We start from the raw sequence: 15,279 nt of genomic DNA, 5'->3' as shown, positions 1-15,279 counted from the left end.
TCTACTCTAATGCAACCTCTAAACTCTTAGTCTACCATTAAATCAACCCCAACAGTTCCTAACGCTTCAACAGCCCAGTCGGGGTATTTTGATTTATCCCCGCCATGCAGGTCCGAGAAGAACTTCTTCAAGAGAGCTGGAAATCTGTCTTCTATGATAGCTTCTCTGACACTTCTCATAAGCGCCAGCTGATACCAGACATTGTGCATGGTCAGTAGATGTGCTCCAACTGTCTCTTTTGCAGCAATATGATGCACAAATGCTCTTGTGATCTTTAACCCACCTTCGCCTGTTCGACAACAAACACAACCACATCCATCCTCCACAGGTCCAAAGTCATTCGCATACCTAGCATGCTTCAGATTCAGAACACCGTACTTTGTGATAGCATTGCCAAATCTGGCTGTCCTTGTCGGCCAAACACAATCAAACATATCCGCACCAAGGGCAACACTGACAACCAGATCTTCCGGATATCCAATACCCATAACATATCTTGGTTTCAGTTCCGGGAGCAGACTCGTGCATGTATTGACCACGCGACAATAATCCGCCTTTGCTTCCCCTCCACTCAAGCCTCCAATTGCAATTCCTGGTGTCCCCCTCGCAACCATCTCCTTGCAGCACTCTTTGCGCATCTCGAGATCAAGCCCTCCTTGTATAATGCAGAACAGATTCTGTGTCGTCGGATTCGCATGTGCAGCTATACATCGATCCAACCACCGCACACTGCGCTCCATAGCCTCTCGCATCCGTTTCGCATCTGGCGAAGTCGTAACAAGGACGTCGTCAAGTTGCATGATAATATCGCTGCCTATCGTGTTTTGCAGAGCTATGGAATGTTCCGGTGTGAGGAGCATGGGAGACCCATCGTGCGGACTGAGGAATCGGACGCCTTCTTCAGTGATGTTGGCCAGTTTCAGCAGGCTGACCATCTGGAAACTGGGAAATGTACTTGTCAGCGACAAGCTGCGTAGCATGTGAAGTGTTCGGCATACCCTCCGCTGTCAGTCAAGATATTGTGTTTCCATCCTTGCAGCTTATGCGCTCCGCCAACTTTCTCAAGCACTTCTTGTCCTGGCTTCAGGCCAAGATGGTACGTGTTGTTCAGACAGAGTCGGCAGCCCGTTGCTTCTAGCTGCTGAGGTGTTAATCCCTTCAAAGAGGCCTGTGTCGCAACTGGCATGAATAGAGGCAACTGGACTGGACCATGAGGAAGTGTCAGGTTGGCTGCCCGAGCTTTGGTAGTCTGCGATAATGAGCATAATGCGCGAGTAGGACACAAGAAAACTTACTGAGCAACGCGCAATCAAGTCGAAAGTCAGCGCCGACGGCATTGGTGTGTGGGACATAGCTGGGATGGATGTAGGGGAAGTGAGAGAGTGGTGGGGCAAACTTGGGATGAGAGGAAGGAAGATGGAGGGAAATGTTTCGGACGAGAAGAAATTTGGTATGATTCTGCCGCTTGACAGGAAACCCCAAGAGGCTTGTCAGATCTGCATCTTCTTTTGACCATGAAGCAAGTAACGGATGGTGAGACGCCAAAATCGATCTAGACGATAGAGTAAGGAGTCAAATAGGATTCTTCTTTATTTGACTTTTGTTTGACTTGGAGGAGTTGAAGTCCCTACCTAATGAAGGGAAGGGAAGGTTTGGCGGGGTTGTGTTGTCAGTGAATCACTTTCTAGCGAGACTAGGGGGTGTAGCTATCAGTCATGCTCCTACCTAGGTAAAGCAAACATTGCCCGTGCCACTCCTTTTCTTCCTGGGCATTACAACTTAAGTTATGTTATGTCCATATCGACCACAAGAATATATTTTTCAAGAAGGTTCCTGCTTCGCCCTGAACAATCAAAGGAGCGCCATTTGATGATGCATACCTGCCCAATCACATGGAAAATCCCGATTCTACCTACCCAATGCCAAGTGGCCATTCATATCATTGCCTCCGTGTCTTCGCGAAATGTCAGGCCATTATGACAGTTCGCGCGACGGGTCTTCCTTGCAAAAGCATTGCGCCCTTTCTGTCTCTGGCACTCTGTCCAGGGTCTCCCTCCCTCAGCCAGATTACTGCTTCAGCCCCATTTGGACCAGTTCAGGAGCTCCTTGTCGCCAAAAAATTCTAGACTTTGCTGGACGTGGCAGGTCTGGTCTGGTCTGGTTCCTGGGATTGCATTGAGGAAGCTCTCCGATGACCCACTACAGAGCCCACACAAGAGCCTCTCCCGCCTCTCCCAGGAGTTTGGTTCAAGTACTGTGCATTTTCCTCTTCATTTCCTCTTCTTTCTTAGTCCTGTCCGAGTTGAACGTCGTTCCATTCTATTTCTTAGCGCAAATTGTGTTTCCTGTACTTCCGTCTTTTTGCTGTGACCTGGTCGGATCTTTATGCACAGCGCTCCCTCCAGTCTCGACCACTCACTCCCAGAAACGAGGCGCTTCAAAACACGCCACAACCACAGAACCCCGGATTATTATCACCGCCAGTCGTTCTCATTATCTTGAGGTGGACCCAGTCTTGCTTTTTCTCTTAAATCTACCATTTACTCGGTATTTCACCGCCAAGATAGATACGTCACGATCCGACTGGTTGGCATCTCTTGGACACAAAGCGGCCTAGTACTTGCACACGCGAATAGCACCTCGCCCAAGGAATACGCGCCTTGGCCACATGCTCCAGCCTCCACTCCCAAGGCTACTGACGACAGAACAGCCTGGGCAGGGATTGAGGATTACAAGATATTATCGGTCTTCACCCAACATGTTTTCCTCACCAAACACAAACAAAACCACCTTCCCCAGGAACAGATACGGCAACTCAATGTCATCTACATACACCACCACAAAAATGTTTACTATCTTCTCCAACCTACCCTCAGAGTTACGAGTTAAGATATGGCAACAAGCTTGTTTCCCACGCACATTAACACTCACCTACAACTCCACAATATCCTCATTCACCAGCACAACTCCACCTCCTACCCTTCTCTCGGTCTCTCGCGAATCCCGCCATGAAGCCCTCCGCATCTACACGCTCTCCTTCGGCACCACCTCCCAACCACCACAGACATACTTCAACCCCCTCTTCGATACGCTTTACCTCCCCCGGCACCAAGAAATGGGCTACGACGAAACGCTCCGCGATTTCCGCCAACTCGTCCACGATCCTTCTTGTCTACTCAACCAAGTCCGGTACGTTGCCATCGATCATGTAAACGTGGACGTCAAGCGGCCCTGGGAGTCCTACAATAAAGCGGTCTTCCTACGCAGTTTCAAGCACCTTGATGAAATTGCACTGATTCTCAACGCAGACGGGACAGGAGCAGGCGACATCTCACCACCTCTTCTATCGCCCTCTCAAACTACCGAAATCAAGAAACAAAGCCAAGTCAAGCTCATCTTCGAAGAGCTACGCATTGATCCAGAGCGCCTCCTCAAGATCTGGTATTATTTCCGCCAGAGCTTCATGATTGAGGAACGACTGCTGGAAGATATATGTCGTGATTCAGGGAGAGAGTATCAGGCTTTCGAATTACCTACTGTGCGTATCCTGGCTAAGGGGTTCGAGGATGTGGGAGCTGTGACTCGGTCTACTTCCAATGAGTTCAAAGCGGGCAAGCATATGCAGGCTGCACTGGACATGATGCGGTCGTGAGCATGGCATGCGAGTGCTGCGGTCTAGGCTGCGGAAAGCAGTTTCGATAGGTTGTGCGCAGTACGAGGTGCATATGATAGAGATAATGGAATGATAAAGTTCTAATCTCCGAGGCTGTTACTCGCGGGATTGTATTATTGACATGGTGATGTGGTCACTTGACCAGCATGTGAAAGGTTGCTCCTTGCCAGTTTTGCTTTTGCTGCTAAGCGAGATGTGTCTCGCCCGAAAATTCGGGATACAATGCGGTAGAGGGCGCTTGAAGACGTGTTCTGGGTGCCAAGGATTTTTGAAATGTGATAGCTTTGAGGATGATGAGAAAGGGAAAAGGAAGGTTGTGGTTGTGGGTTCAATGATAGAACTTGAGCAAGAAAGCCTGCTGGTGGTTGGCTGCTATGCCTATCAGCAGCGGAAAGATACCAAATGAGCTACAATGAAAATCGCCAGGCTGTGTTTATAGCACGTAAACAAACTAAAAAGTATACGGCTCTTTCTATTTCAAATCCTGGGATCCCTTTCGTTTTCATTTCTGTCACGAGTAGAATTTCCGTCACCAAGTTAGAAGACAGAAGACGGAGGTCAGCGTTCAAAATCTGCGATTGCCGAAATAGTTCTTAAGGTGAGAGAGCATCCTGACAGGAAGTACAAAGCCTTTGTAGTATGCTTTCAAAAGATTTTGAACTAATGAATCGTAGAAGATTTGAGTCAAAAACATAACGACAGTTGGCAGCACTCACAAACACTGGTCGAGTATTTGCAGACCTGAGTTTAGATCTTCGCATGCTTGTCGACAATATAGATCAGTAAACAAATAGAGCTTCAGGTACCGTAGACGAGTCCCATATAATCGTAACTTCCCTCCCGATAAATTTCCCTTTTAAGCACTCTCAAAGCAGGAACAAGTTACTGTACAACCCATCTACCATAAAAAATGGCCGACCGGATCCTCCCGCAACCACCAGCCCCTTCGGCCTCGGCAATTTTTCCCTCTCATCGGAAGCCAAGCGCGATCCCGGTCCGCCTCTTTCCAACGCCGACAAAACCTCCCAAGCAAAGAAATCCAATCGTCCACCACCACTTATTCCCACCTACAGTTTCTCTTCCGCCATTTGCATATATTAGAATTTTTTGGTTGTGCTTTTGTTGCGCAGTATACACATATACATACATACAATGCAGCACCGGTAACGTGCTTTTCTTGGGAACAGATTGGTTTGGTTGCGATTGTTTTTTGGATTGCGGCCGTGATTGCGAGTTCAGATTGGCATTTGCGAGGATGAGGGTTAGAGCTGGAGCTGGAGGGAGGGCCTTGGGGAGGGTGATTGAGGGGACGGGGAGGAGTGGAAGGAGAGGGTTCTGTGTGCAGTGTCGGCAAGAAAGGGGAGGAGTATCTGCGACTTCAATTGGGGTGGGCTATGTGGGAAGACAGAGTGTCACTGGGAATGCTATGGGGAGGAGACCAAGGTTTATCCTGCCCTCGTCATTTATAGCTGGGCAGAGAAGGGCTTTGGCCACGGTGAAGAATGGTACAGCTCCCCCACTCCACCAGAAGCACATCAATTAATCCCGGTGGCAGTAAATCCTGACGATCGAGGGCCATTGATCGAGTACGACGACCGAGTTGATAACGGCCGACTCAGAAACGACGAACATCAGAGAGGTTAGCAGAGATATTCTCAACGCCTGGGATATCGACTGATAGCTTTTAGGCATCATAGAAAGTCTGCAGCACTTACACGACGAGCTACGACCATACCACGCCCGTCCCATCACGCACCCCACCATCGAATCCCTCAAGCCGCCACCGCAATCCGTGTTAGGTCGGCTCTTTGGCAATGCGCCAAAGGAGAGAAAACTACAAGATATACCCGAGGATTTGCCCAGAGGGTTGTACCTGTACGGCGATGTTGGGAGTGGCAAGACGATGCTGATGGATATGTTCTACGAGACGCTTCCCAGTAGCGTGACTTCGAAGACGCGCATTCATTTCCATAATTTTATGCAGGATGTTCATAAGAGGTTGCATCAGATGAAGATGGAGCATGGGAATGATATCGATGCTGTGCCATTCGTGGCGGCTGATATTGCTGAGAAGGGGAATGTGTTGTGTTTTGATGAGTTTCAGTGTACTGATGTTGCGGATGCTATGATTTTGAGACGGCAAGTTTCCACCCTACTTCAATTTTAGATGTGTACTAACAGCCTACAGCCTTCTGGAGGCCTTGATGTCTCATGGTGTTGTACTTGTTACCACGTCTAATCGCCACCCAGATGACCTTTACCGCAACGGCATCCAGCGGGAATCCTTCATTCCTTGCATAAATCTCCTCAAGAATCGCCTACATGTTATCAATCTCGACTCGCCAACAGATTACCGCAAGATCCCACGACCACCCTCAGGAGTCTACCACTCTCCTCTAGACAAGCATGCCGATTCCCACGCAGAGAAATGGTTCCGCTTCCTAGGCGATCCAGAACAGGACCAACCTCGCTCAGAAACGCAACGAGTCTGGGGCCGCGAAATCCACGTGCCGAAAGTCAGTGGCCGAGCCGCCATGTTTACATTCGACGAGTTGATCGGCAGACCCACCAGTGCAGCCGATTACATCGAGCTGACGCGCAGCTACGACTCCTTCATCGTAACGAACGTCCCTGGCATGACCCACCGCGAACGCGATCTCGCCCGGCGCTTCATCACATTCATCGACGCAGTGTACGAGTCCCGCGTCAAGCTTGTCCTCACTACCGCCGTTCCCCTAACACAACTCTTCCTCTCGCGCGAAGAAATTGAAAAGGACGTCAAGAAAGACAAAGCGGATAAGAGAGGCCAGGTAGAAGACCACGAGGACTTGGACTCAACGATGCGCAATCTGATGGATGATCTTGGCTTGAATATGAAAGCGTTGAAGAATAGCAGTATTTTTAGTGGTGATGAGGAACGGTTTGCGTTTGCGAGAGCGCTGAGTAGATTGAGTGAGATGGGAAGTAGGGAGTGGGTTGAGAGGGGGATGGGATTGGAGAAGGATGGGGGGAAGAAGGAGAGAGATGATTGGCAGAAGGTGAGGAGTAAGCAGATGGAGGATAGTATGTAGAATCCTCGTTGGTAGGAGCTGAGGTGCGGAAGCGCGCAGAAGCGCTGTTGGATAGTTTTTGGGAAAGTACCTATAGAAAGAGAAGAAGTTTGGACACCATAGATGGCGCCGGAGCCATTGGCATGAGCCAACCGAAGAAACGGTAGGAAAGACAGACATGATAATCGTCTGGAACACCGTACCCCAATCTCCTCCAAGCCTCATATTACATACATCACAATTCACCACCCTCGGGATCAACCTTCCTCCCCCCTGCTCCTCTCCTCCTCTCCTCTTCCCCAATGTGCACACATCCCACATCCCAAAGAGCCCTTCCCTTCCCATCCCTTCCCTTCCCGCCGCCAAACATTACGCCACTTCCTACATACCTACCCACCTTACCACCCTCTCCCATCCCACTCCCTGCCCATTCCCCCCTCCCCTCTCCACGTCCAGAAATCCAGGCCATCAGCCCATTTCTCCATTCTTTTCAGCTCCGCGCCGACCCAATCAACCAATCCCCCTTCACCGGTTAAATGCTGCTGGACCCGAGGGAGTGGTTGTCTGGTTGTTTAAGCGAGGTGGTACATACCTAAGGTAGGTATCCCTTGATGGGATGGGATGACGAGTGGAGAGGAGGTATAGGAGATGCAGTGTTAGTGTTAGTGCGAGGAGCTAAATTTTGAGATGTGCAACAACGTTTTTGGTGGAGGGACAGGGGGAGGGAGGGGGAGAGGGAGGGGGGAGGTTGGGGGCTGAATTTGAATTTACATTTTCTGGGTGAGGAGTTTGGATGAGGATTAGGATTGGGAGTGAGTTATGGATGGGTGGGTAGGTATGTGAGGATGGAGGTGTTGGTAGGATGAGATGAGATGGGATCGGGGGATAGGATGAGATGAGATGGGATCAGGAGAGAGTACTGCTGTGAGCTTGAGACGGAAGCAAAGCAGAGAGGCGATGGCCTTGCAGTGGATGGGGCTATTGAAGTGAAAGGGCGGGGAGAGGTGAGATGGTGAAATTATGCGATGTGTACGAGCAAGCATGTGGTTTTGTGGTAGTATTAGAACATTCTTGAAGACAAGACGTGGTCTATAGAGCTCCTTTGCGGATGGTTAGTGAACGGGAAGTTCAGGTGAAGTTTGAAGCTTGAGGTTCTGCGAATGGGCCAGGTGTCTGAGGGCAAGTCATCAGCAGAGCGGGAAACAACTCAACTTCGACAATTAAACACACCGGCTATTTCTTAGAATATAGTCTTTACAGACTAGTAGACAATGTTGTTTACTTAGGTAGGACGGGCTGAGGGGTGGTCAGGCTGGTAATCACTTGACATGCGATATCTCAAGCTTCCCACACCTGAGATGAGTGAGACTTGATTATTTAATGCTTGGTTTTCAAACACCTACAAAGAAGAGATAATATTCTCTGAATTCAAATTACCGGTATATGGGTCGAAAAATATAAAGGACGTCTCACTGCTAGCCGAGTGAAATCAGGGGGCGAGATTAGAGTTTCGCTTCCAACAGTCGAGTCAACAATCCGGTCTGAATAAATAACTAACAGTCCGCTGATGTCTCGGGCAGGGCCGGGGTTTTACGATGCTGGCCTTATAATGGTTCTCATTACCTGAAAAGATTTCTCTTGAAACTAGAAAGCGACTTTATTCAAACTCCCTCTTCGTGCGCTCGATGACACTCTCATCTGCTAGCCAACCAAGGAAGCCATGAACTCTTCGTCATTAAAGATTGCTTCTCAATGATTGAGAACTCTCAGTTTGTCTTCGACTAATCCACTCATGGTCGATCACCGTTCATAATAAGCTGTGCATAAAGCCTGACCCCCTTAATATGCTCTTTCATCCCAATCCTCTCATTAACCGTATGTCCATTGGCTTTTCCCTCGTTCCTTAGAGCACTATTCAGAATCCTCAGGATGAAGCTTGCAAGTTTGTGATTGATTGGAGAGCCGTCTTCCTAGTTTAGATATTTGTAATTCTTCGAGGAAGTCATATTGGCTGCTACATCCAACAAAAGATGCAAGGAAGAACGTAGAACTGTCCATTTGCGGAATAAGAGATTTAACAAGGCATAACAGACCCGTTACGCCCGATGATATGCAAGTCTTGTTAATTCATCGGATATACCGTTATAGAATGGTGGAGCTTCACCGCACCTCCCACCTTCAGGCTTAACACCATGATAAGCTGTTATACTATTATCTAGATATATGTTACTACTTCTCTCTATAGTATAAGATCCTATAGACTTAGTGCAGGTACACCTCATATGGTTGTGGTTTATCTGTCTCGTCATGGGCAAGCTCAAGAGCTGACCTATCTAGTGTCACCCTAGTTCTATGTACGTCAATAAGAAATCGAGGATAGACTTCTGACATATTATTACTGAAAACATTCTATATTACTGAAGATGTATTAACAAGTTTGCCTGAATCTCAAGCTTCATTTATGATGAAGTGCGGAAGCCAGGTTTTGAGACTTTAGTATGATTAGGTTCCAGATCCTCCGCCACGAACTTCAATCTCAAAAAGTACTTGTACTCAATTGAGGTGACCAGAATAGTATTCTGATCTGTGTGAACTTCTGCCATCAGTTGCAACTGTGCTCTTGAGCCCTCGCCGATGGTGGTTAGCAGTTCATCACGATGTAGTGATTACCTCTGCGACGACTTTCCATCAGATTTGGCAATTTTTCGAATGATATTTGTGAAGCTGGAGCTGTGTTCACATATGCATAGTCTACTTTGTAACGCTATATGGTTTGACAACTTAAGGAAAGTCTATATCTCTATCGTCTAGCAAGATTTAGCGAAATCTTACTTGTCATTGTTTACATCCCACATTTGGTCACCCAACTCAATCTCCCACGGCACCTTCTCCGTGAACGGCATCTTGTATGGTGGTAGCTCTGGCCAATGCTTCCTCAACACTGCAATCAAGCCATCGAAAACAATTTTGTAGCCGGATGGGCTAAGATGGAGGCCTGTGGCATTACCAATTAGCACAGACGCCAGAAAGATCTTGAGGATTATTCTTACCGTCATGTAGCAGTTCAGCAAGGACAGCATTCCTCACTTCCGCATCGCCACCCGGCAAAACTTCACCACTTTCTCCTTTCCATCCAGCTTTCTCCATACACAAACCCCATGCATCAACCACTGGAAGATTAGTTTCTTTGCCAACCTGCTTCACTATCTCGGCATACTCTTGAGCATCTTTTGCCTTTCTCGTTTCGCCAGTTGCACCCCACAACTTCTGGAGCTCAACAAGAAGCGATTCTTCGAACGGCGGTGGAGTGATCAAGATAATGTTGGGCGAGTGCGCTTTCACGGCTGCGTGGTTGATGATGGCAAGTAAGTTGGATTTAAATTGTTCAGGAGGGACGAATTGCCCTTGCGTGGGGTTCTTGTTGGGGTCATTCGCACCGAACCAAATTGTCTGTCAGGCTTTGTCAGAGTCGTTCAAGTGGCTTATTTCTAGAAAGAATACGGGAAGGGACTTACCAGGAACTTCATTGAAGCTTGTTCCGGGGTTGGAAGAGCACGAGTGATGATCTCGACAGCATGATTGGTGTTGTAGCCCCTAGAGTACAATATCAGAGACCTACAAAGTTCCATTCGACTATGTAAGATCAAAATGCTTACGAATATCCACGATTTATGACATCGAATCTTCTCACATATGCTGATAAAGTCAGCGAACACTGTTGAAGCGAGACCAAGCGAAGACTTGTTGTTGAATGGAGTCAGGTGTACCGACCTGCTTGGAGCTCTGCGGCCATTCCAAATCCCATTGATTGATCGCTTGCACCCTGTGTGATGCTGTCCCCTGGATCGACAACATTAGGTAAATCTTGTTTCCTCGTGTGCAGCTGGACTGACCAAAGAGGACAATCTGTGGGAGAGGAGCCTATCACATGTCAGCACATCAAATTTCAAGAGTCTATTAGCTCGAAAGTACTGACCATCTTCAATTGCCAATTTGTTGAACACTGTAGCGGAGGTTCAGGGAGTGTTCGGTGGCGGAGAAATTCCCAGACTGCTTTACACTGTTTCTTTGGCAAGACTCACTTATCCGTGAGAGAATTATCAGACATGCGTCACAGAGGCACAATCAACTGTTCAATGCTATCACCACTAGCGCTTCAGCTCACTGATTTCCTATCCGTTCAAAATCGCAAGTAGTCGAGGAGGTAAGCTGAGGCGAAAGCTAGAAGTGGGGGTAGCGGGGTACTCCACCTAACGGGTATTCAGCCTGAAATTTTGCATATGCACGCTTCCACAACGCTTTCCGCCAATGATCTTTGCAATGCCATGATCTACAGCTAGGTGTTCATCGAACCGTTTATCCATTTTAGCCGTCGGTCCAGGACCCGAACTTTAAAGTTGCCTTGGTCCTTGAAAGTAGCCTGGACAGGGGATGACATACACCTTGTGATCCTTCGACCTCGGGAGCTTTTGACACGAGCAGAGCTTGTGCGAAATGTAAGTCGATGTTGACTTCGGACACGCGTTTGTCTTTCAGAACAATGCGACCTGTGGTCTTCTAATTGTGTTCAACGTAACAAACATTTTCGAGTGTTTACCACCACGAATCTTGAGGCATGAATCCACAAGCAGCAGAAAAAGTCAAGGACCTCAAGGGAGTCCTCGGAAAAGATTTCTATTGGGGCTACGCGACAGCTGCAACCCAAGTCGAAGGAGCATGGAATGTTGATGGCAAAGGGAAATCGATATGGGACCAGTTCGCACACACACCTGGCAAAGTCAAGGATGGCAGCACACCGGATGAGGCAGTTCTCAGCTACTACAAGACGAAAGAGGATGTTGCACTCATGAAGTCATATGGAGTTACTGGATACAGATTTTCGCTATCATGGGCGAGAATCATTCCATTGGGTGGGAAGGATGATCCTGTAAACGAGAAGGGAATTGAATACTACAATGGTCTGATTGATGAACTACTGGCTAATGGAATCACACCTTTCGTGACTCTTTTCCATTGGGATATTCCACAAGCATTGGAGGATCGATATGGCGGCATGCTAAACAAAGATGCATATACACCAGATTTCGTGAGGTATGCAGAAGTCTGTTTCGAGAGGTTTGGGGACAGAGTCAAGCACTGGATCACGTACAACGAACCAGGTGTCTACACATTAGCAGGCTACGCAGCTGGCGTCCACGCTCCAGCCCGATCTTCAAATCGCAAACTAAACGAAGAAGGGGATTCATCCACGGAACCGTTTATCGTTGGGCACACTGAGCTCGTCTCACACGCATACGCTGTCAAGCTCTACCGTGAGAAGTACCAGCCTGAGCAGAAAGGTATGATCGGCATCACACTACACGGTAACTTCTCCTTGCCTTGGGATGCCAAAGATCCTCTCGATGTAGAAGCAGCGCAGAGGGCTCTTGAGTTCGAGATAGCGTGGTATGCAGATCCAGTACACAAAACTGGCGACTACCCCGCCTCAATGCGAGCTCAGCTTGGAGATCGTCTGCCGACGTTCACTCCAGAAGAATCGAAACTCGTACTTGGTAGCTCAGATTTCTATGGTATGAACAGTTATACGACTTTCTTTGTCCGTCATAGGAATGAACTGCCACACATCGATGATCATTCTGGTAATGTGGAGAAGTTGGATACCAATTCCGAAGGAGTGTCGAGGGGACCGGAGAGTGATACGTATTGGCTGAGAACTGCACCGGGGGGATTTAGGTTGTTACTGAATTGGATTTGGAAGAGGTATGGCGTGCCGATCTACATTACTGAGAATGGAACGACAGCGAAAGGGGAGACTGAGCCAAGCGAGAGTGTCTTGGATGATAAATTCAGAATTGAATTCTTCGAGGGGTATATTGAGTCCATCGGACGGGCCGTGAAAGAAGATGGTGTGGATGTGAGGAGTTATTTTGCTTGGACGTTCACAGATAATTGGGGTAAGTTTTTATGTTCTCTGGGATGCCTCAAACATTGTTACTGACTTGTGACAGAATGGGCTGCGGGGTATTCGGATCGTTTTGGTGTTACATTTGTGGACTTCCAGTCAAAGGAAAAGAAGCGATACCCAAAGAAATCGGCGACTGTGATCAAAGAGCTTTTTCAGCTCATGGTCAAGTTGGAATGATTTGTTACTGTATGTGCAGAGACAATCATCTAAGTAGAATAGATAGAATGCACTCCTGTCCCAGTGAACTCTACTCTCTTCCCTCCAGGAAACTTTAAAATGCCATCTTTTCCAAGTCGAGAGTTGACGAGAACTGGCTCTTTGATGACTTCATCCACCCACTCAAAGGTAACTTCGAAGCCACCTCGCGCCTTGACTCCCTTCAAGTAACCACAACTCCATTCCTTCGGGCAAGCTGGAAGTAAGTGGATATATCCATCATGGCTCTGTATCAGCATCTCAATAATGCCTGCACATCCACCGAAATTCCCATCAATCTGAAATGGAGGGTGATTATCCAGCATATTCGGCAGCGTGGAATCTTTCAACAGTCGTCTAATATGTTCCAAACATCCTTCGGCATCGCCAAGCCGGGCATGCAAATTAATCAGCCAAGCTCGACTCCATCCCGTGTGCCCACCTCCATGTTCAGCACGACGGTGAAGCACTACTGCACTTGCTGCCGCTAGAGAAGGTGTTTTTGTCAAACCTATCTCATTCCCGGGGTGGAGAGCCCAGAGATGTGATGTGTGTCTGTGTCCAGGTTCGTGTTCCTTGTAATCTTTCTGCCATTCTTGGAGTTGCCCAAAGGAGCCGATTGACATCGGCGGGAGTCTGTCGAGAGAAGCTAAGACTGTCGTTAGGAGATCGTCGGAGATGTTCAACTCGTTGACAGTGCCGATAAAAGCAGAGAATACGGCGCGAATGATCTGAATGTCGATTGTTGACCCCTCACAGAGAACTCCTTTGGTGTTGCTTTCGCCTAGGAAGGTGTTTTCTGGAGACAGAGATGGATTCGTGACAAGATAATTCCCAGAAGAATCCTCAATCAGGAAATCGACCAAGAACTCAACAGACCCTCGCAGAATGGGATACATTCGTTTTAGAAATTCTTTGTCGCCATTGAACTGATACTGCTCCCAGATATGGTAACACAGCCATGCACCAGCAAGTGGCCAGACTGGTAAGAATCAGTAGATGAACGACATAATTATGAGCGCATATACCGGTTGCAGGCATCCAACGATCTTGGGGGTCTGTGTCTGCCCAGATATCGGTATTGTGGTGAGCACACCATCCTCGACAGCCATACATGATCTCAGCAGTTTTCTTTCCGCAAACGGCCATTCTCTCTAGCAGATCAAAAAGTGGCAATTCGCATTCAGAAAGGTTGCAGAGATTCGCGGGCCAGTAGTTCATCTGAGTGTTGATGTTGATGGTATATTTGCTTCCCCAGGCTGGCTGAAAAGAAGGGTTCCAGATTCCTTGAAGTGTCGCTGGAAGAGCTTTGAATCCGGGACGACTGCATGAGATGAGAAGATAACGACCCAAGTTGTGGTAAAGAGCAATGAGACTTGCATCTACGGCTCCAAGCAGCCTTTGATCAGTCGGTAGGTAAGACTTGTTCTCACCAAGATGTAGTTCCATACGTGAATATAACGCTCTGTAGTTTGTAAGATGATTCTCTCGCAGATATTTTTGACCAAGTGCTCGATTTACATCACCTAACGTAGCAGATTCAACATCATCGCATCGATAAGTAGTTTGAGCTGAGATAACAATGGTCGTCTTCTTCGAATCAACGACAAGACAACCGCCTACGACCTCAAAAGTTCCATCTTCTTCACACTTTACCTTCACAGCACAGCAAAGTTTATTACTTCCCCGTCCACCAGGTGTCGCATGCATGATGATCGTACCATCTTTTGCCGCCACGACAGAATCGACAAAGTCATTCGTTTCGTACTCTCTCTCACTCACTCGCGTCAATCTGAGAGTAAATCTACTCTTAACCGAAGATTCAAGGCTTAGTACCAGAACGCCATCTGGCTGACTTGCGAATATCTTGCGTCTGAACTCGACCCCGCCATGCTCATAGAGCACACTCGTGATCGCAGTCTCCAGGTCTAGTTCCCTCCTATAGTTTGTCACATCAGCCTCTACATGTCCAAAGTCGAGCATGAACGTGCCCAAGGGCTCGTAATGTCGTTGACTATGCGGCGTAGCAAAGAATGCTTTTCGGACGAGGTCTTCCGCTTGTTGATGTTGTTCGGATCGGATCAACTCTCGTAACCGAGGTAAGTTCTTCAACGCATCTCGAGGTGTACGATCCAGTGGTCCTCCATACCAAACCGAGTTCTCATTCAACTGCAACAATTCTGTTGTCGTTCGCCCATACACCATAGCACCCAGTCGCCCATTGCCGATGGGGAGAGCCTGGGACCATTCCGTTGCGGGCTTTGCGTAGTGCAGTTTGTTTGCCATGTTGTTCGATATTCTGCGTCTCAATAATCGGGTCAATGTCCAGCGACATAGATGCGCTTCCTCCGAGCAGGTATGATTGTACTAGGGGTGGACCCTTTTCAGTCCCTGGT

At 48.0% G+C, this 15,279-nt stretch overlaps 6 protein-coding genes across 6 annotated transcripts; 3 read left to right on the top strand and 3 right to left on the bottom strand.

Moving 5' to 3' along the window:
• Positions 1 to 26: 26 nt before the first annotated feature.
• Positions 27 to 980, bottom strand: ONS95_014422 (uncharacterized protein; the record flags this gene model as incomplete). The annotated part of the gene is made up of 1 exon (XM_058508070.1): positions 27 to 980. The coding sequence occupies one exon, from the start codon at positions 978 to 980 to the stop codon at positions 27 to 29; it is 954 nt and encodes a 317-aa protein (XP_058355750.1).
• A 1,688-nt stretch (positions 981 to 2,668) lies between these two features.
• On the top strand, positions 2,669 to 3,652 carry ONS95_014421 (uncharacterized protein; the record flags this gene model as incomplete). The annotated part of the gene is made up of 1 exon (XM_058508069.1): positions 2,669 to 3,652. The coding sequence occupies one exon, from the start codon at positions 2,669 to 2,671 to the stop codon at positions 3,650 to 3,652; it is 984 nt and encodes a 327-aa protein (XP_058355749.1).
• An 83-nt stretch (positions 3,653 to 3,735) lies between these two features.
• On the top strand, positions 3,736 to 7,442 carry ONS95_014420 (uncharacterized protein). Its single transcript, XM_058508068.1, has 5 exons — positions 3,736 to 4,271; positions 4,348 to 5,178; positions 5,229 to 5,312; positions 5,362 to 5,812; positions 5,862 to 7,442. The coding sequence occupies exons 2-5, from the start codon at positions 4,584 to 4,586 to the stop codon at positions 6,742 to 6,744; spliced, it is 2,013 nt and encodes a 670-aa protein (XP_058355748.1). The 5' UTR covers positions 3,736 to 4,271; positions 4,348 to 4,583; the 3' UTR covers positions 6,745 to 7,442.
• A 1,987-nt stretch (positions 7,443 to 9,429) lies between these two features.
• On the bottom strand, positions 9,430 to 11,015 carry ONS95_014419 (uncharacterized protein). The gene is made up of 7 exons (XM_058508067.1): positions 10,700 to 11,015; positions 10,617 to 10,644; positions 10,495 to 10,563; positions 10,380 to 10,419; positions 10,239 to 10,317; positions 9,774 to 10,173; positions 9,430 to 9,718 (listed from the first exon to the last, which is right to left on the bottom strand). Exons 1-7 carry the CDS (start codon positions 10,700 to 10,702, stop codon positions 9,552 to 9,554), a joined length of 786 nt encoding a protein of 261 aa, XP_058355747.1. The 5' UTR covers positions 10,703 to 11,015; the 3' UTR covers positions 9,430 to 9,551.
• A 323-nt stretch (positions 11,016 to 11,338) lies between these two features.
• On the top strand, positions 11,339 to 12,865 carry ONS95_014418 (uncharacterized protein; the record flags this gene model as incomplete). The annotated part of the gene is made up of 2 exons (XM_058508066.1): positions 11,339 to 12,677; positions 12,732 to 12,865. The coding sequence occupies 2 exons, from the start codon at positions 11,339 to 11,341 to the stop codon at positions 12,863 to 12,865; spliced, it is 1,473 nt and encodes a 490-aa protein (XP_058355746.1).
• A 29-nt stretch (positions 12,866 to 12,894) lies between these two features.
• Positions 12,895 to 15,169, bottom strand: ONS95_014417 (uncharacterized protein; the record flags this gene model as incomplete). Its single annotated transcript, XM_058508065.1, has 2 exons — positions 12,895 to 13,865; positions 13,912 to 15,169. 2 exons carry the CDS (start codon positions 15,167 to 15,169, stop codon positions 12,895 to 12,897), a joined length of 2,229 nt encoding a protein of 742 aa, XP_058355745.1.
• Between the last annotated feature and the right edge of the window lie 110 nt (positions 15,170 to 15,279).

The sequence above is a fragment of the Cadophora gregata genome (genome assembly GCF_030347475.1).
Source record: "Cadophora gregata isolate MNR1 chromosome Unknown scaffold_9, whole genome shotgun sequence".
Lineage (NCBI taxonomy): Eukaryota > Fungi > Ascomycota > Leotiomycetes > Helotiales > Ploettnerulaceae > Cadophora > Cadophora gregata.
This window is presented reverse-complemented; position numbering and strand designations above follow the sequence as displayed.

What these genes read in the sequence shown, in the direction of transcription:
- ONS95_014420 (XM_058508068.1), top strand. Translation starts at nt 4,584, where the DNA reads ATGGCCGACCGGATCCTCCCGCAACCACCAGCCCCTTCGGCCTCGGCA. An exon ending in AAACGACGAACATCAGAGAG is followed by an intron (nt 5,313 to 5,361) that starts GTTAGCAGAGAT and finishes GATAGCTTTTAG; the next exon opens with GCATCATAGAAAGTCTGCAG. An exon ending in GATGCTATGATTTTGAGACG is followed by an intron (nt 5,813 to 5,861) that starts GCAAGTTTCCAC and finishes AACAGCCTACAG; the next exon opens with CCTTCTGGAGGCCTTGATGT.
- ONS95_014419 (XM_058508067.1), bottom strand. An exon ending in CCCACAGATTGTCCTCTTTG is followed by an intron (nt 10,564 to 10,616) that starts GTCAGTCCAGCT and finishes TTGTCGATCCAG; the next exon opens with GGGACAGCATCACACAGGGT. An exon ending in GGCCGCAGAGCTCCAAGCAG is followed by an intron (nt 10,420 to 10,494) that starts GTCGGTACACCT and finishes TGACTTTATCAG; the next exon opens with CATATGTGAGAAGATTCGAT.